The 26,810-nt window shown below is 61.8% G+C and overlaps 1 protein-coding gene across 3 annotated transcripts in view; it reads right to left on the minus strand.

Annotated features, from left to right (window-relative positions):
- SULT4A1 (sulfotransferase family 4A member 1) overlaps positions 1-26,810 on the minus strand; it is a 33,592-nt gene that overhangs the window by 1,612 nt on the left and 5,170 nt on the right. The window contains exons 2-7 of one of the 3 annotated variants that reach the window (XR_007154243.1): positions 14,715-14,845; positions 13,486-13,566; positions 13,050-13,176; positions 8,612-8,706; positions 2,602-2,740; positions 1,310-1,442 (exon numbers count right to left, since the gene is read on the minus strand). Coding sequence is in view for 1 of the 3 variants with exons in the window: in XM_047868592.1 (XP_047724548.1) it covers positions 2,602-2,740; positions 8,612-8,706; positions 13,050-13,176; positions 13,486-13,566; positions 14,715-14,845 (573 nt within the window). In the remaining 2 variants the exon portion in view is untranslated. Of the gene's footprint in view, positions 1-525; positions 1,443-2,601; positions 2,741-8,611; positions 8,707-13,049; positions 13,177-13,485; positions 13,567-14,714; positions 14,846-26,810 lie in introns of all 3 variants that reach the window. The other 2 variants (XR_007154242.1, XM_047868592.1) reach the window with 2 other exon arrangements.

A 26,810-nucleotide genomic window follows, 5' to 3' on the forward strand; every position in this document is an offset into this window, starting at 1 on the left:
GGAAATGGTTCTGGAAGGTTCCAGATCTATTTCTGGACCCTTCTGAGCTTGGCCTAGCGGGGGCAGGACAGGCCACCTGAACCCGTTTCCCTGAGGCTGGTCATCCTGGTGTCCCTTCCCTGCTGGGTGGGGCCCACGGGCACAGATACGCAGAGCTGAGGCTCGCAAGCAAGGCCTCTGCCCCTGTTCCCTGGCGGATGCCCAGCACCCAGGCACAGGGCGGGGGATTCACAACACCCTGGAGGACAGACAGTCTCCGGGGAGCAGATCTGCTGCTCTAGGCATCGTGTGGACTTGGGTCCTCTGTGCCAGCATTATTCACTCGACTCGACAGCTCCGCCAAGGTGGCATTTGCTTGTGGAGAATTTAAAAAGGAAAAAAAAAAAAAATCATCCAAAAAGACAGAACCTTTCATGGTGAGCAGGAGGCCTCCTGGCTGGGTCAAGGGTGAAGATTTTGAGAAGCCCGCCCTTGCAACCTTGGGGAGGAACTTAAAGGGATCAGAAGACCCCACTGGAAACGCACTTGCACAACTAGACGCTGAGTGTGTGCTTCGCCCACTCAGCCCCGCGTGGGTCGCGGGCGATCTCCAGCCGCTCTTTGCAGCTCCGGCTCAGACAGGGGCTCGATCAAAACACAAGACCTTTCCTGGCAGGCGTGCAGGGACACGGAGCCCACCGACCAGCGAGCAGGTACGGGCTACCCGTTCACTCATGAAGCCTTCGGGGAAAGAGAACTCAAAATGCCTCCCTGAAGCCACTGAACTCACTTCCCTCGTGAACTGCAAAATCTTCGGCTGGTCTGGTCAAATGTGAACGGTGACCGGGAGGGCGGCAGGAGTGGGGGGTTCTAAGCCCCCATCTCCAGGGGCCGTGAAGGCCGTCACCGGGGCACTGCCATCATGCTTTGGAGTAACACAGCCTCGGGGGACAGAAATGCTCATTTAGAATTCCCTTCCGCGTCAGCATCTCTGAGATCGGAGCTCTGACCGTCTCCAGCAAATAGACTTCGTTAGCTCCGTTATAACAGAAGCCCCTGTCCTGGCAGGACCTCAAGTATGAAACTGCAAGCCCGCAAACGCTGAGCCAATAGATCTGCCACGACGAGGATTTTTCTCGTCGGTAATGCAAAATCAGACATCAGTGTCGGCGAGGAAAAAAAAAAAAAAACCAAACGGGAGAGGCTGTTCTTGCTACCCTCTAATGATACCTAAGGGACAAAATTAGAAGCTTCTAGACCAGCCACACTGTAAATATATTTTTCCACGATTATTTTTCTCAGCTGAGAGCTCATCAAAGGAGTCACCCACCTGGTTTAGGGTTTGGAATCAAGACAGTGCAATATATGCTGTGATATGAATCAAATTTAAGCAACGCAGCTGTCTGCTCAAGCCCTACGTTCTCACCAACGCAAGGAGGTCTTCTGAGCAAAGAGGCAATGTGCTAAAAGAAAACAAAATCAAAGAACTGAAATAAAGCAAAACCAAGGTAAACAATGATAAAGCAAACACATCAGAAGGAGCATATGGGCACGCAGTATGTTCTCGCCACTTCGTTACCACGCAAACGAACCAAAAGGGGTATTTTGGAGAAGGTCACATCCAAGGATAACAAAACACAGCAAAAGCAAAACTAAAAAAAGAGCAAATAAATTTTAAATAATAAATATTTGTGAAGATGCAGCCAGGGAAATAATCTGCGAGGCACTGCGGTTTCGGTCGACTGCTCTGCCTTTACAGGAGGGCACTCCCCGCCTGACCTTGAGAACGGCCGCCTCGGGCCGCCCCGGTCTAGAGGAAGGGCACAAAGCTGGAGGGGCCCCTCCGCAGAACGCGCCACAGCGCCCGGCCCGCGGCGCCAGCCCGGGTAGGCCTGCGCGTCCAAGATGCGCAGCTGGCTCCAGCCGCACTTCCGGGCCGGCCCCTGGAACATTCCGTCACCTGCGGACACTCTGAATTCACCCAGCTGGGAACCAGAGGCAGGTCTGCGGCACCCAGCGTCACGGGCAATTCACACTTGCAAAGAGGGTGGCTGCCGTGGCCACGGCCACCAACCGGGGGACAGGGCATTTATTTTAATGCCCGAGTTCTCCACGGTCAGGTGGCTTCAAATATCATGAGCCTTGAAGGACAGACAGCAGCCGGGGCGGACCTGGAGAGGGCTCCTGCCTGGACTGTCCTCCGCCTCAAGGTGCTTCAGGCCCGAGAGCCAGCTCTGTGCCAGGAGCGAGCGCCGGCCTCCGAGAAGCCCGCGCGGCACCAGCACCCACCGTGGGGACGGAGGGCCCATCCGCAGGCCCCGAGCTTCGAAACTTCACAGCCCCGAGCCCTTCCCGGGCTCTGCTGGGCGGGGTGTCTGGGAAGGCGTCTGCCTGAAACGTCCGCCCACAAAGCCCGGGACATCCCAGCCTTCTCCCCGTGACCTAAAAGGCCACCCGCAAGGCTACAAGGCAAATGCCAGCGGAGGGCCCCGCGGGGCTCCATCCACAGCAGCCGGCTTTCTGATGGCCTTCTGGCCCTCACGGAGCAGAGGGCTCTGGAGAAACGTGGCCCGGGGCAGAGGACGCTGACGTGGGGGGCAGGGGGGAGGGGCGCGTGCATACCCCGGCCCACGGGCAGGGCCTCGGCATTGCAGCACTGGTCCACCAGCTGGTGGCAGTGCTCGCTCAGGGCCTCCAGCTGCGCCTTGTCACAGGACACCCCCAGGAATCTGGCCAGCTGCTCCACCATCGTCACCAGGTCCTGGAATACAAGAGCAGAGAGCAGGGGGCCCGTCAGAGGCAGCGCCTTTGCTGACCGAGCGCTCTGGGCCGGTCACTCGCCAGGTGCTCTGTTCACACTTCCTAACTTAGTCCTCGAGACAAACCTGATGTTGGCCTGGTCTGGAAGTTAAAGCCAGGTTAAAAGATTGCCCGAGGGTGCCTGGCTCTCAAGGGGCCGAGCCAGAACTCAAACCCCAGTCGTCTGGGGCACCTGGAGCAGACGCGAGGTCCTGGTATCGCGGTGGTCATTTTAAAACAGCAGCAAGACAAGAAAACTCAGTTCAGAACCGTGCCAGGAGCCAGACCAGCAGACTCTCCCCTTCCCCTTCCGTCCACGCAATCAGCTGGAATCAGCTGGAAGAACAAGGTGGCACCTATGGCCCCCAGACAGGCCCCAGAGCCAGCCCCCCTCGCCAGGCAGGAAGAGCTGGTTTGGAGTGAAGATTCAGTTACGCTCGACTCCACGGATGAAGCCCATCTCTGGCCCCTACACTCCTCGCTTCTGGACAGTGACACTGTTAGCGACACAGCCTGGGTCTCCGGAGGGGCACGCACAGCCCCTCCCCATCACTGCCACTGTCTCCCTGGGAAATACCAAGGTACCTCATAGTCTCAATCTGTGCGTGGCCAAATGCACCCAGAATCCTGACCTGTCACCAGGCAGTCTCCAGACTCCACCAGTGTCCAGGTCCCGAGTTAGGAAAATGCTGGAGGCTGTTGCCTCCTTGATGATTTATAAAGCATCACCACATTAAAGCCTCTGAGAAGGCCTGGATAAAGAAACCCATTAAATTTCTTTGACGCGGTATTTTGTAAACCTTAAAGAAAGAAAGGGTTCTGGGAGAGCTGGATTGAGTGTCAGCTCCTCTCTGGATTCCCAGGGTATTCCCCACTGGGCCCTGCGTCCTGCCCTCCCAGCTGACCCCCGGGGAAGGGGCTCCAACCAGGCAGGGGCTCCGACGCTCAGCTCCAAGCCCCGTGTGCAGGGCTCGGCCCGGATCGGAGCACACGAGACGTGAGAAGGAAACGGACTAGAAAGAGCTCCCCTCACTTGCCCTGCCACGCGGTAGCTCTAACTAAAAGGAAAAAAACAGCAATGGAGATTAGAGACAGCAGGCCCTCAGGGGAGACACCACAGGAGAGGGACTCGACAGAATCCCGGTGGGGACAACATCCACCCGGTGGAGGAAGGTGCGGCCGCCTGCCACGAGCCTGCTCCCCGGTTATGAGACCGAGCCTTGCGGGCAGGCAGCGTCCCCACCGTGGGCCAGCTCTGGACGGCTGGCAGGGCTTCCCGAGCTCACTGCCCGCCTGTGAATTAGCGTGTCTGGTCCGCCGGTCACAGTCGAGACTCCTCACCTGGGGCTGGTGAGACCACCCCACAGATGACGACGGCAGGATTTGTGGGTTGACACGCTGGGGCAGCCGGCTGGGCGTCCGGCTCACGGGCACAGCCCCCAGTGCCAGGGGGAGACGCAGAAGCCCCTGGGGGAGCACACAGGGCAGAGAGAGCTCGGCTGCTAAGTATTCCCACCCAAGACGAAAACACGCCAGGCCCGTCCACACTCCTGGAGCCCGATGACGTGCACCTGGGGCTATTTTTTTGGCGTAAGATGCAAACAATGTGAATTCCTAAAAATGTGACGGTTCTCTAATCTCTATTAGAGACATCCAGACCCTTACTGAGGTTTCTCACAGCTCATGAGTTCGAGCCCCGCATCGGGCTCTGTGCTGACAGCTCGGAGCCTGGAGCCTGCTTCGGATTCTGGGTCTCCCTCTCTGCCCCATCCCCACTCATGATCTGTCTCAAAAATAAAATAAAAACATTAAAAAAAAAAAAAGTGAGGCCCTTGGCCACAGTAAATGCCATTTGGCTCCTCTGGCATTGGGAATGTGAGTCCCAGCTGAGAGGGGTGCAGGCAGGGCTGGGGGTCTGAGCTTCTTGCTGAGGAGGCCAGTAAGGCACGGCAGGAACCCTCACCTTTCAGGGCCTGGAACGAAGCCAGAGAAGCCAGGCACAGGTCTGCGGTGTAGCTGCTAAGTTATGTACGTGCTACGTCCCATTCCGTCATGGTTTAGTAACTAAAACAATGGTCAAGTTACTCACTGCGGAGTCACCCGAGGCTCCGGGAAGCCGCTGTCCGGGCCCTTGTGCGTGTGCACGCAGCTGAACGGGCTCGGGGTTTCTCCTTGCACACCAGGCCTGTGGTGTGGGAGCGCACGCCCATGGTACGGGCAGGCGCGAAGCACTCCGTGGAACCGGCATGCCTAGTGCCCCCCCCCCCCGGTCAGTGCCCAGGGGAAAAGAAAGCTTCTGTCCGCCGAGACACAAGCACGTTCACAGGACGTTATTATTCCTAACCGCTGCAAATGGAAGCAACCCGAACGCCCGGCAACACTGGATGGCGAAACAAGTTGTGGCGTCTGGCGTGTCCCTGCCGCAACGGAAAACCACACCAACGGAGAACCAGCCTGCCCCACGAGGCACTGCCGAAGCTCAAAGCGTTACGCTGAGCAGAAGAAGGCAGACACCCGCGTATGTGGCACAGGACTCCGTTCACGGGAGGCTCAAAAACAAGCAGAATTAACCAGAACCAACAGAGATAGAAGACTGGTCACCCACGGGAAGCAGAGGTGTTGGCTGGAAAAAGCTAGAATGTTCTGGATCCCGATCTACGTGACGATTACACAGACGTATGTGCGTAAAAAAATCTATCAAGCTGTGGACATACGATTTGTATACTGGACCGTATGCACTACACCTCCCTACGATGTGAAAAAAGAACAATGACGGACATTCGCCGAGTGCTACTGACCTCCCGTGCGTTAGGCCCTGCTCGAAGATGATGCCGCCTGTGATCCTCTTATAACCCTGTGACGGAGGAGCGGTCTCATCTCCCGGCTTACGGGGCCCGGACGGGCCTCGACAAGAGCGGGTCCCACGCCCACACCCAGGTCGGCACCAGGGAGAGGAGGGAGTTGGCTCCCGGAGGCCCCCCTCCCGGGCCTGCAGCCATCCGTAGACCCCTGGGCCTGGGAGACGCGTGACGGCCTTGCTCACGTCTGGTGGTCAGGCAGGGCTGGCGGCTGGGCCACCGTTCTTCTCCCCCGGCGTCGCCAGTGGGGCGCTCGGGCATCCCACACGAAGTCTACGAGGGCCAGCCCAGCACGTGAGCCCTCCCCCAGCTCCTGAGAGCGGCGTGCCCGGCCAGGCCTCCAAATTCCCATGGCCCGGCCCGGTGTCGGCATGGGAGGCTGCAGGAGGGCACAGACACTCAGGAGGAGTGTCACAGTGTCACGAGGACACTGCAGGAGGGCACGAGACTCACGAGGGCCCCACACCACCTGTTCCCCTTCTTGAGCTCGAGTCACGTGGCCTCCTGCTCGTGGCATCCCTGCTGGCCGTCCTGCGGTCCCCTCAAGTTCAACAAGGCCAAAAGCGAGCTCCCCTCTTCATGCAGAGCCTGCTCCTCCTTCCGTGTTTCCAGTCAGATCTCTGTAGGATCAAGGCCAGATTCCACACCGTGCCCTGCCTACCTTACCTAGTGTCACTGAGTCCCCTCCCAGTGCCTGTCCCCATCCCCACCACCAGGAACCACGTGGACTCTCCACATGAACTCTTTCGCCTGAGCCGTGGCCTTGGTCAGGACGCCGGGCTGCTCTGCCTGGAGCCGCCCTCCCAAGCTCGCTCGCTCGCTCACCGTCCCCTCATGGAGCCTGCGGCAGCCCACCCCAGGCCAGCCCCTCGATCCCTGGGCCTCCAGCTTCTTAACAAGGAGGAAGGGCTTCTGCCGTGAAGGCCACGTTTCCATCCACAAATGCGTCCTGAAAACTGTCACGCATCAGGCACAGACGTAAAAGCAGAAATAGGCACCGAAACTCCCAGCCCCGGTGGAGCTCACTCTGGTAGGGGAGACAGTGAGCAAAACACAGACACAGGTGACAAAGCACGGGGCGAAAGGGCGGACGCTGTGGATGGGGAGGGGCCGATTCAAGCGGGCATCGGGGGAAGCGTCACCAATGGCAACAGAGACCCAAAGAAGTGAGGGAGCGACCCACGCAGGTGGGGGATCGGACAACGTTCCAGGCAGGGCCACAGCAAACAAAGCCCCTGAAACGGAAGCCGGCCCCGCAGGTGGCAAGAACAACAAGCAGCCAGTGCGGAGCCAGACGTCCAGGCACCGGGCCGCTGAGTGAGACCTGACCTGCTCCCAGAGCGACGTGCGGCCGGAGGAGCACAATCTGACCGGCGTGCGCACCGTCAGAGCAGCCGCCGTGCTGCAGTCACACAGGGCGCGGGCCTGGGGGACACAGGGAGGCCGCCCGGGAGGCCGCACGAGTGATGACCTAGGCTGGAAGTGATGCTGACCTGGACCACGGAGACTGGGGGCCGAGCGGTCAGATAGGGGCATATTGGGAAAAGAGAGGCCACGGGATTGGGAAGAGGGACACGAGGTGCGACAGGAAGTCAGAAGTTAAGGGTGACTCGCGACTTTCACCTCGGGGACACAGATAACCCTGGCCGCCACGATCTCGCACAGAGGAGCTGCGGAGGATTTGAGGGGAAACCTGCAGTCTGGTGAGACTCCCCAGGCAGCCCTTCAGGGAGAAAGGTGCAGGGGCGGCCGGTGGAGAGCGAGGGCGGGGAGGGTCCACGTCTGGCGGGCGGTCACCAGGGGAGGGAGCAGGGATGGCAAGAGACGAGAGCCCGGCCTGAGGCCCGAGGCCCGGGCGTACCACCGAGCACCCGGGAAGACAGCAGCCAGGGACACGGGACCGTGGGGCGTCCTGAGTGCCAGGGGGAGGGGGCGATCGCTGGTCACCTGCTGCCAGGAGGTCGCGCGGGACGACGTGGACGGAGACCGCGGGACTGAGCCGTGTGGCGGACACAGGTGACCCTGACAGAGCAGCGTGGGGGGTACAGGGGCGAGCCCAGCCAGAGCGGGCTCAGGAGGGGGGACAACTGTGAGGGGACCTGCGGCAAAGCGGAGCAGAGGAGCCAGGGAGGGAAGGGGCTCAGGGCAGGCTCGCCTTTCGTCCGTCCTAAAAAAGGGGAGCCGTCCAAACGTCCCTCCAGAGACGATGCGGCCCCAGCAGAGAGGATAACGGCGTTCTAGAATTAAGTGAGCCACGATAAAACTCAGCACACGGTAAGGCCGTTAAAAATGCTAACGGCAGCGCTGATGCGACACGTGACTACGTGACACGTGACACGGCAGGCCCTCCTTCCGTTCGGCGAGCCCTCCAGGGCACAGGCACATCGCGCCTTCAACTGTTCCCACGCCACGGCGGAGCCCGGAACGTTCAGGCAACAACCACCTAGTGCCATTTCCTCCTCCACACCCGGTGTCGGGCACTCAGAAGCCCTCGCCCTGGGAGCCGCCGTGTCAGCCATCTGAGCGCTGCCCCTCTGAGGCAATCAGGCCACAAGAGACGAGAAATTCGGGCTCTGCCGTCTCAGCCCTTCTCCCCCAGTCACCTGTGGAGCGGGTGCCAGGAGGCAGCAGGGCGAGTCTGGCCGTCACCCTGCTCCCCCGGCCACGGCAGGCAAATCACGGACGGGGCTTTGTGAAGTGCACACCGTCCAACCCAGAAACTGCCCTTGGGGCCCGGGCCTGGGGGACGAGGGCAGGGTCCCACGTGCCAGTGCAGCCTGGAGACCGGCCGCCCAGGATTCCGGGCACACCTGGAACACGGGAGTCCCTTCGCCCAGAAGCTGGGGGGTCGGTGAGGCCGGGCCGCACGCTCCGGTCACGGCCGCCACGGCATTCAAGGGGCAGGCGGGCTCCTGCGGCAGGAGCCCAGGGGCGGAAGACGCCAAGCCCGCGGCAGCCGCCCGCCCAGCACTCACCCGGTGCATGTCTTCATACTTGAGGAAAAGCACGTTCGAGTCCATGCGGTGCTCCCAGAACTCCTGCACGTGCTCAAACCAGGAGCCGTAACCCACTGCGGAGACAAGGGGACAGGTGAAATCACAGCCCAGGGGGAACCAACGTGCACAAGTGGGGTGGCCTGGCTCCCTGCCTTCCGGGAGGTTCCGCTCTTACTGGCCAACAGCTGTGGTCCAGGAAGGGGAGAAGGAGCTCTCAGCTCCGGGGGCAGTCCCCCGGGTGAGCCCCTTCTCGAGTCCCAGACCCCCGGCTTTGTGTGCCAGTCTCTCCTGCCAACGGTCCTCGGCCCCTCCCCTCCCCCACCCCCGGACGCCCCGAAGACCTGACCACCAGGGGCAAAGCCTCTGCTCAGCAGCGGGAAGGACGCTACCGGGCTCCCACGAGTTTCTGTTTAACACGAGGTCACCAGGAAGGGAGCCACGCCCGGCGCGACGGAGACACGGGGCCGGTCGGTTCCGCCGGGGGCAGGACAAAGTACAGGCAGCTCTAAGAGCCGAGCGTGAGGCCCCGCCAGGCCAGAGGGCCACGGGCACAATGCCGGGCAGAACCAGGAAGTCGCCGGGAGCAGGAGGGGCGGTGTGCACTGACACACAAGGCCCACGCCCCACACCACAGCCCCCGCACTTTCCACACCCCTCAGGGCTTTGGTTTGCCACATGGGCAGGTGGGGGGGCGGCTGCCAGTCCGTGCGGCCCCACTGCTTCGAAATGTTCTGTATAAACACCACGGATCCTCACCCGCTCCCTCAGCGAGATGAGTCTTCCCGGGGGCCTTCCGTGTTAAATGGAGGAAGGCCTCAGCCAGAGAACTCGGGGCCCTGCCAGGCACCAAGGAGCAGCCCGGCCGGGTGCTAGGCGCCAGCCAGGAGCACTGGCCACACTGCCCGTAGCCCTGCTCCCCCCGGGTGCCCATCTATCCCACAAACACTGGGCCCGTGGATCCCGCTTCTTGGGCTCAAATTGCTCCCAGCCTGTCTGGAGTCACCAAGAAGACTGGCGGCGAAGATACGAGTGACCGACACTGGGAGGGAGGCACTGTGACACGAGGGGCCCCGTCCCCCATGGGGACAGACCCGGGAGGGTGCATTAGGGCTGTGAATGGACTTAAAGGTGTAAGGACAGGAAGGCCATCAAGGTGGCTCAGAGCACAAGGTCAGACGGGACAGAGGGGACACAGCAGAATGGCAAAGGACACGCCCCAGGTGAGGCGGCCCGGCCTCTCAGATCCCACGCCGGCTGTGTGACGGGGGCGGGCCGCTTAGCCTTTCTGAGCCTCGTCCTCCACAAGCGGGGTGACAACAGGACCTACAGGGCAGCCAGCAGCCGGCACGGCGAGAACACCCACGTAATGCTCGCGGCCCCAGGGCCCGTTGGGGGGAAAGCACCGACTTGTTCCCTCTGGTCCCGCGCAGACTGGGACTGCCGAGGGACACGGAGGCCAGGGGTTGGCAGGGCACTGCTCCTGTCCCTGTCAGAGTCACACCTCGAGCAGGAACGCAGCCTCCACCCCCCAAGTTGCAGAAAACCTCATGGGTTTAAGTGCGTGACAGGCTGGGAAAACCCATTCCTGCCACGCCCAGCCAGCCCGGGGCCATGACGTCAGTCTGCCATCTCGCCAGCAGGTGGCAGCACAGCAGCAGCCTGGCCCCACACTTAAAGAGCGTCCGGAGGGAGCTGGAGTCCACCAGGGGTCCCTGAGGGGTGGCCCGAAGGACCAGATCCCAAGGGAAAAGCTTGGGCTTTTCCCAGGGGCTCCGGCAGGGGTCGGGGGAAGAGGCAGAGGTGACAGAACAAAGCGAACATGGATTCAGCCAAAAGGCCTTGTTAGGGACCCACCGTGGGTTAAATCCTAGCCCGCTAGGGCCTCGGTCTCCTCACTGCAGAGGTCTAGCTGCTGGGCCCGGGGTCCCCCCGGCATGCCTCCCACGGCCAGCCCGGCACATCCCGCCCACCCCATACACAGCAGGCCGGCCTTAAGAGGCAGGCCAGCCTTCCCACTTGAGAGGACGAGGCAGAGTCCAGAGAAGGGAACAAGGACCAACTCACCAACGGGCTAATAATAAGCACGGGGGCCCCGAGAGGAGAACCCGCCTCCCGGGTCACTGCCCGCGCTGGCACACAGTTCAGGTGACCTGAGTCCGGGGACAGAGCAGGAGTCCAACAGTCATGAACAGAGAAGGCGAGAAAAATCCCTGTCATCCCAAGGGGCTGTGTGAGAAAAGTTGCAGAACAGGCAAGCAATGCCCATGGGGGGTGATGTGGGGACTGAACAGGAGGGGTGACGTGGGGACGGTGAGGACAGTGGTCACTGCACATAAGAACAGGCGGCAGGGACAGTGAGAGATGGGGACAGCGGTCACTCACACAGGGCCGATGATCGCAAGGACAGCACATGCCTGTGTCTCTCCCAGCCCCGGTTAGCAGGTGCAGAGAGGGGACAGACCCTGACGGCGGGGACACTGCTTTTCCCACTCGGGCTGTGCCACCCTGGGAAGGAAGCTCCACCAGGGCACCTCTCTGCCTCTCCCCACCGTGTTCCCTCCATTCCTGGAAGTCAACGTGCTCATCCAAGCAGATCAGCTGGGAGAAGAGCAGCTCACTCTCCCCACTCTGCGTGAGTGACCCTGCCCGCGGGACGGGCCTCCACGCTCCGTCACCTGGCATGCGGCCCCAGGCACCCCCACCCCGAGTGCACAAGCCACAACACCCGTACGCAGGGCTCTGGAAGCAGGTCCTCTAAGGTCACTCTATTAGCAAACGGTGCCCGGCCACGGCTTCTTCTGCACTGTATTCTTCGAATTCTTTGGAACCTCACACACACAGAGAGGACAGCGCAAGCCTCCGAGGGCCCCAGATGAGGTGCGCTGGCTGCCAGCAATGGGAGAACAGAGAGGACGTTGGGGGGCTAAGTACACATGGCGGGAGACTCTGGTGGGATCGTGGCAACTGTGTGTGGCCTTGAACCGCAGTGTCGGGCCGTGCCGTGACCTTTAAAACTCGGGAACACCTGTATCGGGGTAACTTTCAGCCACCCTGGCCCAAGCAGGAGCTAATTTAAGACCGACACCAGGTGGCAGTCAGAAGCTGGTGGACGCCTGTCCACGGGACGCTGTCGCCATGCGGGTGGCTGCTTCTCTAGAGGCAGCGGAACATGCTGGGACTCAAGGACGTGGCTTGGAAACCACACTAAATGGCTTACTCCAAACGCCTGGCAGACCGTAAGGACCTGAGCCAGACGGCAGGCAGGCCGGGGGGGTGGGGGAGGAGGCTGGGCAGAGGGTCTTTCGTGGACTCCAGGGACTTTGGGGCAAGTGCAGTGGCCACCTCCCCCGCGCCCACCCCCAGCAGAGCTGGAGCAGATGCCGAGCAGCTCCGGGCTCCAGCCTCCGGGCACCGAGGGCCACGTGTGCTCCACTGCACCCGTGAGGGGCCGGCCTTCCAAGAGGCTTGGGAGGGAGCTCCGGTTCAGCTGCCCGGGACTTATTCGGGACACGACATTCCTGATTTCCCCCGTGCACCTCACCCTGGTCTTGTCCCATAATCTCAGTGCGGAACCTCCGACTGGGCCACACAAGCGGACAGCGAGGCTGAGCGCTGAGACGGGAGACGGGAAATAAAATGAGAAGTGTATCTTCAGGCTCGGGTATGGAATCGTCTGGGCCCGGATCTAACTGAAGTACTGATCTGATGTGGCCCATCTCCAGGCTTCCGGGTGCAAACCCGCACTGAACTCCCGCTCTTGGTCCCGGAAGGGTCCCCCGAGAGGCCACGGACGGCAACAGGAGAGCCACCTCGGGCAGGGGCTGCCGACTCCACGGACAAGGCCCCAGTGCAGTGGGTGTGGCCCGGGCTCTCCCGCCCCGGGGAGTGGGGGGGGGGGGGGGGGGGGGGACACATAGAAGGGCCCCTGGCAAGCTGGGCCCCCCAGCTTGACTCCTCCCTCCCCAGACGAGCTCCTGTACAGAGCACGGCCTGCCCTTAACCCAAAGCAGGCCCCGGTCACACAGCCGGGAGCTGGGGGCCCAAGCCTGCCTGCCCCATCCTCCAGGGCAGCTGAAGGCCCACGAAGCCACAGCCCCCACTCGGGCCTCTGTCCCCGACAGCAGGACTATCTGGGCCTCCGTTTCTACTGTTCAAAATCCCGGCAGGAAGAGAAACGCTTTTACCCGGGGAAGTTCTCGGGACGCCAACGACGTGCTGAGAGAGACGGGGTTCTGAGCTGGAAGCCCCGGCTGCCGCCCTGGTGAGCTTCCCCCACCCCGGCCCCGCTCCTCCGCCCGGGGGCAGGAAAGCAGGCCCAACCCACGTGGTCATGGTGGGGACCGGGGGCATCGCGCACGAGGCACACGCATGCACGGGCAACGAGGGAGCCACCGACGGCAGCGGCCGACACACTTACGCTTGTCGTTCATGAACCTCCGGCAGAACTCCTGGAAAGTGCCCCGGTAGCTCATGGTCCGCAGGGAGCGGTGGAACTGATAGTAGGACACCACCAGGTCCTTGGGGTTCCGAGCCATGTATATGACCTGCGGCGGGAGGGACGGACGGCTCGGTCGCTGCTCCTCGGAGCCACCGCACAGACGCCCCACCCCCCACCCCAAGATCAGCCCCGCTCCAGCCGAGGACACCCGCCCCCTGCAACGGCATCTGTGTTACATTTCCGTCCTGCACCGTGACTCCAAAGGGACTGGAGGACAGAACCAGGCCGGTCCGGACACTGCTGATGAGAATCAGAAGCCTCTGGGCCTCTGGGAACTCAGGACTGGGACCTGAGCCCTACGGGACGGTCTCTGCTTGCTGGGGGCTCCGCCAGGGAGTGGGGGCAGGAGGGTTACCTTAGAATCGCCATTGTGCAGATCGGAGGGCAGGAAGCGGTAGGGGAGGTGACTCTTGATGAGGCGAGGCGACGTCAGCTCCTGCAGAGGGTCAGAGGGAATAGCGTTCGGAGGACACACGGCTGCTCGCCCGCCTCAGGACCGGCAGCGCACCTGACAAACTTCTCACCCGACATCTGGCCACCCTCCAGACCGGACGAGACGTGGTCCCTGTCCTCGGGCACCCACAGTGTGAGCCAAGCTATCACGGGCACAGGGGTCTGCTCAGAGGGCCTGCCCGGGCCGTGAAGGGCAGAGAGGAAGCAGGAGGCCGAGGTGCCCAGGGGCGCCTGCTGGACCAATCACATCAGCATCGGGCCTTCCTGCTGCTCCCGGAATGTGCCAGGCCCACGCTCCCTGCTGCCCGTCCCAGCGTGCCCGCGTGGCTCCTCTCTTGGGACCTTACTCAGCCATCCCCCAGAGGCGCCTGCCGTCCTGTGTGCTGTCCCACCTTGTGCCCTATACGGTGCCCTATACGGTATCGCCATTAAACCCCAGGTTCTTGCTCTTCCTCCCCTCTGGTCTCCCTCGCTAGAATGCAAATTCTCGGAGGGTCATGACAGCCTTGTCCGTTTTGTCCTCGGCTGCACGCCAGGGTCAAAGGCAGGGCCCCGCAGGTGGTGGGCACGGCGCTACAGAAGGGCTCCACGGAGGAGTCGACACGGGTTGGATCCACGTGGCCAACACTGGGGTGCGGACGCCCCGGGGCAGCTGCGTGAGCACTGGAGGCTGGGGTGCAGGCAGAGACCAGCTCCCACAGGACTCTGGACTTTACTCGGACAGCAGTGAGAGGAGGGCGGGGTGCACCCTGGGCGCTGTATTTCAGAATGCTCGTCTGGAGGGAGAACGGACGGGCAGTCCACGCAGGAACCGTGGTCTGGGCTGAGAGGTGACGGACAGGAAGGGAGGCTCCATCGGAGCACTAGCATGGACTGGACTTCGGGCTACCTCCTCCACTCCCCCGACAGACGGGGTGAGCCACGCTGGGGAGCCCCCTTTCTACCTCGAAGTCACCCACGACACCCACCGCTCCAACCTCACCGTCACCGCCTACCTCGGGCTCGGGCCTCAGTCTGTCCTGGCTGTCCCCCCTCCCCCAAGCCATGGGCCCCCTGAGCCCCTCAGGAGCAACTGTCACCCGGGGACCCCAGGGAGCCCCAGGGCCTGGGCGCTGCTGGCCCAGAGAGTACCTTGATGATGTCCAGGCCCGGCTGCGGGTACTCCAGGACCGGGAGCTGCTCATCGATGTTCATCAAGCCGATCTCATCAGGGTCGGCCCCCTGGCTCACCACGTAGACCACCTCCTGCAGCAAGCTGGTGCCTGGAGGGAGAGAAGCCCAGGGGGCGGTGCTCAGAGGAAGCCCGAGGGCCAGCCCCGCTCCCCAGGCCGCACCTGCTGCCCAAGACCGCACACGTGGCCACCAAGGGCAGAGCCCCGGTGAGCAGGACACCCAGGAACAGGCAGGACAGGCAAGCAAGAGCGCCAGCACGGACGGGGTAACCCCTGGGAGAAAGGTGGCTCCGGGTGCCTCTTCTGGCCCCCGTGTGCGGACCCCACTCTGCACAGGCTCTCAGCTCCGGGTCCCCGGCGAGCCCAAGGCTATCCCATCACGATCCCACCTGACCTCTCAGCAGAAACAAACACAGCGGGCCGGTGCCTCTCAAGACCGTGGTCGTCTTACTCTGGCGGAATCGGCCTGCTGCCCGTTCCCCATCCCCCCACCCTGCAACGCTGACTGCCGAGAGCACTGCCTCGCACCCCTGCCTGCACTCCCCAGAGGGCCTCATGCCGTCCCCCCACCGAAGCCAGCCCCACACGCACCCCCACGCCCGTCTGTCAACCCAGGAACACTCGCCGCCCGTCGCCTCCCCGGGACGGGCGGCCCCGCAGCAGACGGCCAGCCCGCCTGCGGCCCCTGCTCGGGCCTCTGCGCCCCTCGGGTTCTGCCACCAAGGTGAGTGAAGAGCTGGCCCTTCGCCCCCGGGGGCACCTCCAGAGCCCCCATCGCTCTCTGCTTCGGCCCCACTCACCTGGGCTGGCTCCCACCCTCCCCCTGCTCAACAAAGGAGAACGACCACTCCAGCCTGGATGTCAGACGGCACCCCCCCCCCCCCCCGACCACCAAGGCCCTCCGGGGGGGCCTCCCATCTCCTCGGGGTAGTCTTCCCCATGGCCTGCAGGCCTGCCCTCGGCACTCTGTGCCCCCTCCCACCCCCTCTCTCGGTCCACTGAGCTCCTACTGGCCTCCTGGCAGGCCGGAGCGTGCCAAGCCCACCCCACTGTCTGCACCTGCAAGGCGCCTGCCTGCAGCCCCTTCCTTCCTCCCTCCCGCAGGTCCTCCGGGGGTGAGGGCTCCCTGACCGGCCACGTCTAACGGTCCCACACGGCCCCCGTCCCCGTGCCGCGCCACGCCCTGGGACAGTCTGCGCGTTCCTTTAAGGGCCCCCCCCCCCCCCACCACCACCATAAAGACACAGGAGCTTTGCTGCACCAGGAGAGCCGGCACCTGGCCGTGCTGAATTCACATCTTCTGAAGGGACGGACAAACGCTGGCTGCTGAGTGATCAGAAGAGGACAGCTTGGTCAAGGAAGACTTCCCAGAGGAAGCAGCTTCGGAGCAAAGGCACTGAAGAAAACAGCGCGGTGGCTTTTTAAATTCACACAGAAGTAACTTTACCTCTTCACCCACAGGATCCTCCCACCAAGCCGAAAGGGGGGGACCATCACCCCCACCTCCAGATGAGGAACCTGAGGCCAAACCGTGCCCCGGGTCACACAGCCGGTGTGTGGCATCCACCCCATTCCTCCTGGTGAGGCCCGTTCACCCGACAGCCCAGGGCACCTGCACCGGCAAGTCCACGGCCTTAGAAATCAGCGTGGGCAGAGTTCCCAAAATGGGCCTCTCCCAGTGACATCTTCAGGACCCGTTTTTAGTGCCCCCACAGGCCAGGGCCCGGACAGACGTTCTCCACACATTAACACTGACGAATCAGTCCCCGAAGCCCCATCCCGCCTCCGTAAATACCGACTCGGGAAGGCTGGCCACCTCGGAGCCGGAGGAGGCCCTGCACCTGCCTCCCCGCTGGCCTGTCCCCAGGGGCCCCTCCAGCCCCTCCTCGTCCCCTTCCCGGTCAAGCAACTGGGCCTGGCCTTTCCTAGGCCTCAGCACCAGCTACGGGGGGCCACGCTGCGCGCCTCCCGGCACACAGGACACGGTCAGCGGGCAGACCCTGGCCTCTCCAGGGCCAGAGCCAGCTGGCAAGAGGGGACGGAACGGTCACAGGAAACCCCAGCTAGAGAGGACGGCAACGACGACACGGGCCAGTCACACGTGGTTCCAGACACCCCTCTCATAAGCCCCTTCCCGAAGACCAAACTCAGGCTCTACCGTCCACAAGTGTCCGGCCGGGCACAATGGCACGCATGCCTCTCCCTGCTGCCCGTCCTCTCCATGTCCACTGCCACCACCGGAGGTCCCACCACCCAGCAGGGCCCCGGACGTCAGCAGGAGCCCAGCAGGGCCCTCCACCCACTTTCCCGGCCACCACGGCTGCAGTGACCCTTCCACCTGCCGTGTCCCCGTGGCTCTCGGCTCCTGGGGAGCGGCCCCCCTGGGCCCTTCTCCTCCCTCTAGCCCCTGGCGCTCCGGGCTGTGGCCGGGCCTTCCAGCCCCCCCCAGAGCTCAGCACCCGCGTGGCCCCAGCTTCACCAGGCTGCCCTTCTGCCTGACCAGCCTAGACTTGGTCTTCGTTTGGGCCACTGGTCCCAGAAGCCTTCTCGGACACCCCTATCTCATCTGCAGCCCTCCCCCAACCCCACAGCACCCTGTCCCTCTGTCCTACTACACCTGGTGCCCTGGTGCGACCGGCGGTCTTGCGAGGACAGAGAACACGTCTTATTATGTATTAGTTTCTACAGCCACCGTGGCTTCAAACGACAGTTACCGTCCTGCAGCTCCGGAGGTCAGAAGGCCAACGCAGGCCTCGCTGGGCTCAAATCAGGACGCCAGCGCTCCCCCTGTCCAGCTGGAGCCACACTGCTTAACCCCGCCTCCTGCCTCCTCTGCCAGGAACCCCTGTGCACACACGGAGCTCCCTCAGATAATCCAGAACAATCTCCCACCCGAAGGGCAGCTCTGACAACCTCCGTCCTCCCCCTCCACGTAAGGCGAAATACCCACAGGTTCGCGGATTAGGACGTGGATACTTGAGGGGTCGTTACTCCACCAACCACACTCCCATCACACTCCTAACACGGCTCCCGACACAGGCGAGGTGCTGAGTAAGCACACGGGCCTGGACGACGGAACGAAGCCGCTCTAAAGTCGCCCCCACCCACCTGGGAAACGGGACTGGTCTTCACCCACACGTCCTCCAGACCCAGGTGGGCTCTCCCCTGAGACCCTCCCGGCCTGGGCACCCCAGCTCGGAGAGCCTTCCCCACTCTGGGACACCCCCTCAGTGGAGCCACGTGTCTCCCACAAGGGATTAGCCCACAGTCCTCACTTGGGATCTGGTGGTGGCCACCCGAGGGCTATTCCCCCACATGTCCCTCTATTCATTCAAGAAGCCTGCACGGAGAGCCGGCCCGGGGAGTCCCTGCCCCTCCCCCCTGGAAAAACACGGCAACACCCCTCTCTTCTTCACAGGGTGGTCGGGGTCAGGGCCACAAGGTGACCTCCTCCAGGCCAGAGAACCTCAAGGCAAATGAAGATCTCTCCGAGCTCCCAGCACCACGACAGGCTCCACTCACCAGGGCCACTCACACACGAGGACACTGCACGGCCTCCTGCCCACCCAGGCCACCCTCGTCCCGACAAGGGACACAAGCTGTCAGGCCCCTCTTGTCGAAACCACGCCCTGGGCGACAGCTACAGCTCACTCCCGCACCAATAAGGCCACGGAATCCCCCCCCTCCACCACCGTGGCCTCCGAGCACGCCCAGCAGACACGAGGGCAAAGCCAGCCCTGTTGAAGCCCAGCCTGTAGCCTGCAGGGAAATGGGGGAGAAGGCACTGCTCCGCTCCGGCAGCCACCGGGCCAAAACGGACGAGCGCAGGCAGGGGTGGGGCGGGGCCTCGGCACCCCCAACCACCCTCCCGTGGTCTGAGGCCTGTGAGGGAGGCGAGCGCGGCAGGAGCCCCGTAGCAGGGGCAGGCTGACGGCCAGCAGATCCAAGGTGAGGCACAGGAGAGCCAGGCTTCCAGACCAGACACCCGGGAGGGCCGGCCGGGCGGCGTGGCCTTCCCGGGGAGTGACGCGAGCCACACGCTTCCCAGCAGCTCCATTTTCGACTCAACTGGATGCGAGCGATCCTTTCCAGAAGCGCTTCTGCTGATCCCAGCCAAACCGCGGCTCGCACGGCGGCGGAGGCGCACTCTGACGCTGGACCCCCGGGAAGTGTCTGGCATGGTGGGCGGGACTCCCCAGGGATCGAGGGCCCGCCTGTCACAACGCGGGGGGTGGAGCCCATCAAAATTCCCACCCAAACTCTGGGGACAGAAGGAACGGCACTCTGGTGAGAAGCGATCGGGCCTGGGCCCCAAACCGCCGGGGCGTTCTTTTATCGCCGCTCTTATCACTTGCGAAGGTCAGACGCGCACGGGTCTGAAGAGTCACCGGAAGACGAGTAACAGAAAATCCAGTTCTCCTCCCGGCCCCAGTCCCACCGAGAGCAAACCCTCGGCTGGTTCTTTTACCCTCAAAGGTCCGATGTGCTGAGACAGCTCTCTCACGATCTGGGTGGTTTCCAGGGTCTACTGATTTTCAACGGGTGAGGACAGGCCCTGGCCAAGTTCACTCACAGGCTTCCCTCCTCCCAGTGTGGCCGCGGCGTGATTTTCGGTCTTCCCTAGAGTTTAACTGAGCGTTCTGCTCGACACACACTGTATCATGGTCACACTGACTTTCTTACACAGGACGTCGACTTTCCCAGAGTAAATCACTGCCTTCGCTTGCTTGCTTCGCTTTCCCCGTAGCCATTGGGGATTCTTTCCGGGACTCTGTGGCAAGCCCTCTGGGACGCTCTCAGTCCTGCCAATTCCGCTGCCCCCTCCGCTCTCCACGAGCGTCCTCCTGGATCTCCTCGGGCCGGTGCACCTCGTCCTTAATCCGTGTGCCCTCCCTGCGGTCCTCCCACGCACTGGCTGAGCCCGCCTCCGGCTGCTGCCTGAGTTGGGGACCGAGCAGGACAAGCATCCGTGCCCACCTTGCTCATGACCGGAAGCTTGGCTGCGCACAGAATTCCGGGCTGGACAGCGTTTGCCCCAGACGTGCGACAGACAGCACGGTGAGAACGTGGAGTTCCTGGGTCCCACGCCTCTGAACGTGCCCTGTTCTGCCTCTGGAGACTAAGGCCTCCTCTTCCTGCTGAGACTCCACAGGGCCCCCAGCCTGCTTTCACCCAGTCGTCGTATCAGACACTCGGGGGCTCTCCGGCTCATGCCCTCAAGCTCTGGACATCCCAGTTTCCATAGTCTTCTCTCTTACATACACTGTTCTCTTTCTGGAACTCCGAGATCTTACCTTTTTTTTTTTTTTTTTTTTTGGTCTATTTATTTTGAGAGACACAGAGCGTGAGAAGAGAGGCAGAGAGAGAGAGAGAGAGGGGGAGAGAGAGAGAATCCCAAGCAGGCTCCGCGCTGTCAGTGTGGAGCCCAACATGGGGTTTGAACCCACAAATCATGAGACCATGACCTGAGGCAAAATCAAGAGTCGGATGCTTAACCGACTGAGCCACCCGGGCACCCCTGAGAACTTCCAATTTTCTTATTTTTTGCTCCTCTTTGCCAACATTTTGCAAAAAATTCTCTTCTACTTCCCGGGCTAGTTCCTCCGCTTGACCATCCAAAGCTCGCAACTGAGTTTTCAAAATCTCAGCTTCCCAAGAGCCCCTTAGTGATCTGTCCTTGCTCCCTCCTGGTGCCGTCGCTTTCTTCCGGGAAGGCTCATCTGTCTCCGCTCTCCAGGGTGGCTCTGGAGGGTCACGATGCGGGTGGGGCTCTGCTGTTTTAGGTTTTCTACTGCTCTATACATCGCCCCGGATTCCTCCAAGCTCCTTTTTCTGCTGTTGGTTTTTACAGGTCTCTGCCCTGCGTTTTGGAGACTTGAAGACCCGGTGAGCTCGAGTCCAACGGCAGGCAAGAATGATCCAGACGCAGCCATGCGGGGGGCAGGGCCTGCTGACGGGGATTCCTGTGTCTGCGGCAGCAGCCCCACCCGGGGGCTCCCCCAGCTGAGCACGTGCAGATTCTCAGGGTCATCTGTGGGGTCAATGTCTCCAGAGGAGATGCCTCTACTCTCTGTCCCGGGGGACCACCTGCATGCCGGGAGCCAAGCAGGGGTGGGGGCGGGGAACCTCCATTTCAAGGGCGTGGCTTTCACAGGACCCTCGTTTCCCATTGGGCACCGCAGCCCAGCCTACGCTGTGCTCGGCGTGCCCACATCCACAGCCTCCCCGATCAAGTTTCCCCAAGAAACACGTCTCTGCAACGGCCTCCCGCCGTCTATCCCCCCATCGTGGCTGCCACCCTCTGAGGGGTGCACCCCACGGCCGGAGCCCTGCGGCTGGAACCGGTTTGTGCACCCGCGGCCCTCCCGCTGCCGGCACTCGGGCTCTCCCGCCAGCTAAGCCAGCGGATGACACTCAACCACCGCACCCGATCACCGGGAATCCGCGGGCACCTGCGACCCCAGGTCTACTCCTTGGTCTGCAGTCTACCCCGGGATCGTCACGCAGCGAGGTCATAAGAGGAAGCAGAGGAGAGCACGTGCGTTCAACCCACCCCCCTCTGTCAAATGCGCCCCGGGTGTCCTGGAGCCGGGAGCATCGACACGTTACAGTGGGACCCGTCCAGAAACAGCAAGAGCCCAGCGTCCGAAGCCGCGCCTCGCGGAGCTGGCCCAGGTGACCCAGGACCTGGGGCTCCCGCGGGCCCCTCGCCAGCCGTCGGACCCGCTCTCCCGACAGAGGCTGACGTGGCCTCCAGGTCCTCGCTGGGAAAGCACCTGTCCCCATCCGGGAGGTTTCACATACGCCCCGTCGGCTCTCGGGAGATGACAGGCGCAGGCCAGTCCCACACCGGCAACCGGGAGGGGAACCGAGGCGAGAAGCCCGCAGCGGCTCACGCGGGCACCCAGCAGTCACCTCCGTGACAGCGACGGCCGTGCTCAGCGTCCCAGGCGCTGTCGCAGCAACTCAGCCCCGTCCTCGGTGGATTCGCACAAGCCCTCAGGTGGCTTCTGTCATCACACCTCACACACAAAGAGCCAGCTCAGAGGTGAACTGGCCAAGGCCACAGACGCGACACCGTGAGCCCAGAACCCAAAACTGTGACTCTGGAGCCGAGAGCTTCTTCACGTGCACCACACGCACACACGTACACACCACACCACACCCAGGAACACGCACAGTGCACACACCCCACGTCCCAACATTCACACGCATCACACACACACACACACAAATGACACACACACACCACACACACCCCCACTCTTACCGAGCAAGCGGGCAGCAAGACCAAGGCCTCGAGCCACACGTTCTCACTTGCAGGCTACGGCTCGAACCCTCAACCCCAGCACGGCAAGGACGGAACGAGGCTGAGGCAGAGGGAGGGAGGGGCCGGGAGGCCCCCCCAGCCAGCACTGCGGGAGCTCAGCTTCTAGGCCCGCTGAGCCCACCAGGCAGAGCGTGTGGCTCTTCCCCGAGAGAGAGAGGCCCCGTCGCCAGGAGGGCCCAGAAAGTCAGGAGAGGCTCCACTCAAAAAAGCAGCATTTGGGGCGCCTGGGGGGCTCAGTCGGTTGAGCGTCCAACTCCGGCTCAGGTCGTGATCTCACAGTCCGTGGGTTCGAGCCCCGCGTCGGGCTCTGTGCTGACAGCTCGGGGGCTGGAGCCTGTTTCCGATTCTGCGTCTCCCTCTCTCTCTGACCCTCCCCCGCTCACGCTGTCTCTCTCAAAAATAATAAACATTAAAACAAACTTTTTTTTAAAAGCAGCATTTGACACAGGAGCCTCAGGACAGGACAAGCCAGTGAGCTGCAGGGTGGCCGTGGCATACAGCAGAGGGAACCCCGCTCCCCACCGGGCCCCCAGGTCCTCGCCACGCACTCCTCGCCACGTGGGTTCACAGCCCCTCCTGGAAGAAGGGGACGTTGGGCTGGGCACAGCCAGGAGACCGGCCACGGCCCAGGCGGGAAGGCAAAGCCGCACGACCCCGCGTGCTTCCGCTTGCCCTTTTGTGCTTTGCTCCATCACCGAGAGGGACAGTCCCTGGACGAGGGAAGAGACCCCCACAGCAGAGCTGCCCAGCCAAGCCCAGCCTCAGCCTCCTGTCGACCCGCAGACACATGGCGGGTTGGGCCAAGATCCGTGACAACAGACACGGAGTCGTTTCAAGGCACGAGTCCAGACGGGCTCTTACGCAGCAACCGGCACAGAACGTTCCAGGTGGAGCTGACACGAAAGAGGGGACAAAGAAAACAGCGGCTAATAAAGTGCGAGGCCCGAGCACGGCGCCACAGGCACGTCAGCACCTTCAGTCCCCTCCCAAAAGCCCCTCGAAACAGAGCGCGTCACCTCCACCCGAAACAGCAGGACACTGAGGAAGGGTCAGGGCCTCGCCCCCAAGACTCGGGCCCAGGTGTTGGTAACCCGCCCCTCCCCCAGCAGACCCTCTCAGTGTCCGGGCCACCCGCCTCAACCGCCCTGAACGTCACCTGCAGCCCGAGTGGACCGCCTGCTTCTCGCTCAGCCACCGGAGGAGCAGGCCAGGAAGGGCCAGGAGCCAAGGCCCTGGGCGCCCTCACCCGCTGAGGGACAGGAGCTGTGGCGGGTGAGTGCCGGCCTCCTGTCCCTCGAGGGAGCCCCCTGAGCCCTACCCACAGCGTCTCTGGAGCTCCCGGCAGGCAGAGCCCCAGCACCCGCAAGAGTACCAGGCCTCAGAGTACCTCCTCCCCTCCCCTCCTGTGACCACCTCGCCCCACCCCTCCACTCCAGCCCTTGCTTCGGGCTCTCCAGGGCCCAGATACGCCCGCTCACGTGCTGGCCTCACCCCCTCCCACGGGAGAGGCAAACCGGCCAAAGGCAAGGCCACACGGGCACTGGCTTCCAGAGGCCATGTCTGAAATCCCGGCTCGGCCGCTTCCTAACACTCGATGCTGAGCCAGAATGAGCCCCTCTCGGTCTGTCTCCCCACCTGGAAGGCGAAGATCACCATGCGGGTTAGATGCCATCGCCTGGCTACCAAAGGCGTCAGCGGTGGTGACCGTGGGGCTGACCACGGTGGTGGAGGAGGTTGACCTACCCAACACGCGCCGCCGGGGGCTGACCCGGCCAGAGCCACGCCCACTGCTGCCAGCACCCGGGCCAGCTTCTCCTCGGGCCTCGGTTCCTCACCTGCAAGAGGGGCCCCTGCCCAGCGAAGCAGTGAGAACGGCAACGCCACAGACGTGGGCGTGCTCGCGCCTCCTGGTCTGCTCGGGGCTTAAGAAAGACAGACACGGCCACCACCCAGTCTGCTGCCCGGCCGCTCGGGGGCAGGGGCCCAGGGGGACCTGGCTCATTCCAGGCTGAGCTGGGCCTCACGAGGGCTACCGCTGAGCCACAGCACACACACAACGCCCAAGCTGGGGTCTCTGGCTTTCTAGCGGAAATGACTTCAGCTTCCAGAAAACTCCAGTCCGTAGGGAAACTTCCACCTCCCAACGGCCCGGCCCCTCCGCTTGCCTTAACGCGCTGCGGAAGCCCACGCTGGGTCCCCTCGCTCCCTGCTGACGGCAGAGGACCGTGCTGTACTGCACACCGTCTGACATTCCGGAAGCTGTAGGCAGGCCCACCGCCTCACCCGACTTTCAAGGTACCGGGAAGCAGGGCCACCTCCCCCAGGGTGCAGGGGGCCGGAAAAAGTGTGGCTCCCACACTGACAAGGAAAGGCTGTGTGAACGAGACCCCCAGCTGAGTCCAAGGCCGCCGGAGCTGAAACCCCAGAAAGACAGGCCCTCCGGAGAGTCAGAAGAGAAGCAAGGCGCCACGCAAGTGGGAAAGAAGAATTTAGGCAAAACTTTCACAAATTGTGGTGCATCGTGGGCTTGGGGAGCCAGGATGAGACACAGGAGAGGGCTGGCACCAAACGGACTCACCTCTGCAGACCTACGCAGGTGCACATAAGAAAGACGGGATGGCAGCCTAGAGACACTTCCCCAGTGCTGGGGCCGCAGACAAAGGGAAAACCCTGCCAGGATCCTTCTCCCTCTAGGGAAAAATGCTTTCAGACACGGGGGGCAGAAGAGCAAACCCTGCTGTCCCAAGGGCCCTGGTGAAGAACCAATATGGCTTTAGAATGGGTGAAAGCTGCCCTTGGGGAGGGGCAGATACCATTCCTGGGCTCTATCAGAGACCCCTAAATGCTGGAAGAGAGGTGTAAGATTTTCCTGTACAAGATCCACCATCAAGGCAGAGTTGGCCGTCACTGGGGTGGGGGGTTGGGGAGTGCAGGATCACTGGGAGAGCCCCACCGAAACCCAAGAGCTCAGAGATGCCTGAGGCAGAAGCTCTAAGGTGCAGCTGGGCCAGACAACAGAGGGCCTCGGTGGAAACCTTTCCTCTCTAAGCCAGTGAATCATGAGCCACAAGTAACCATTTTACCCCCGGAGGAGGGACAAGGATATGCGGAGAGACCCTTCCAAGGCTCCGACCCAAAGGTGAAAGTGGGCCAGGAACGGTGAGGAAAGGTCCTTTGGAAACTCAGCCCCCATGCTAAGCACAAGGCGATGCTAAAGGAATTAAAACCAGCGGTCATTCAAGTGACCAGAGCAACAATAGAGCCCAAACACGGCCCAACTCACACCAGACCAACTCCCCTCCAACACTAATGGCCTGGCAGAAAAAGGCAGGCCTGTTTCCAAGCATAAACACAAACGACCTTCATCTCCAAAGTCAGGACACTATGTCCAGCATTCAACTGAAAAAGTACTACTCGTTAAAAAAGGCAAGGAAAAAGAATTATCTCGCGTCAAGAGACCAAATAATCAGTAGAATCAGACTCAGAGATTCTAAAGTAAGTCTGATTAATATGTCAAAGGACTTCATGGAAAACGTGGACAGCATGCTTGAACAGACAGGATATTTTGGCAGTGAGATGGAAACCAGAAGTGGAAACGCTGGAGGAAAAACAAAAACACAGAAACAGAAAGGCACGATGCTTCCGAATGGCTCACAGACCTGACTTTGTGGATCTGACACAGCAGAAGAAAAAATCAGTTAACCTGAAGGAAATCTCGGAAAGAAATTTCAGAAGGAAACAGAAATTTCCCAAGCTGAAACACGCAGAGAGTTAATAAACACGACATCCAGAAGTAGTAAGACAGGGGTGCCTGGGTGGCTCAGTCGGTTGAGCGTCCGACTTCGGCTCAGGTCACGATCTCGCGGTCCGTGAGTTCGAGCCCCGCGTCCGGCTCTGGGCTGACGGCTCGGAGCCTGGAGCCTGTTTCCGATTCTGTGTCTCCCTCTCTCTCTCTGTCCCTACCCCTGCTCATGCTCTGTCTCTTTCTCTCTCAAAAATAAATAAATGTTGGGGCACCTGGGTGGCTCAGTTGGTTAAGCGTCCGACTTCGGCTCAGGTCACGATCTCGCGGTCCGTGAGTTCGAGCCCCGCGTCAGGCTCTGGGCTGATGGCTCGGAGCCTGGAGCCTGTTTCCGATTCTGTGTCTCCCTCTCTCTCTGCCCCTCCCCCGTTCATGCTCTGTCTCTCTCTGTCCCCAAAATAAATAACAGTTAAAAAAAAAAATTAAAAAAAAAAAAGGAGTAAGACAATTATCAATCTGGCACGTGTATAACTGGAATCTCAGAAGCAGAGAGACAGAGAATGGGACAGAAGAGATCTCTGACGAGACAACAGCAGAGAATTCTTCCAAAATAACGAAGGGCGACGCACCACAGACCGGAGAAGCCCAGGGAACCCCAAGCAGGATCAGTATCCACTTCCACCAGGCCAGAAACCACATGCCTGGACGCATCATATTCCAAGTGCTGAAAATCAACGATAAAGAGAAAATCTTGAAGGCACTCAGGGGAAAAAAAAAAAAAAGACCCATTCCACAAAGGAACAGAGAATTATAACTGACCGCTCGTCGGAAACTATGGAAACCATGGGCCAATGGGGCGACACGTCTGGTGTGCCGAACGATACAAGGAGGGGGACCCAGGAACGATGTTTAGTCCCACACTTAGCGGATGGGTGGCATCTTGAAGATGAGAAGCCCCCATCAGGTAATCAGGGGGAAGGGAA

This window comes from Prionailurus viverrinus, chromosome B4, assembly GCF_022837055.1.
Source record: "Prionailurus viverrinus isolate Anna chromosome B4, UM_Priviv_1.0, whole genome shotgun sequence".
Classification (NCBI taxonomy): Eukaryota; Metazoa; Chordata; class Mammalia; order Carnivora; family Felidae; genus Prionailurus; species Prionailurus viverrinus.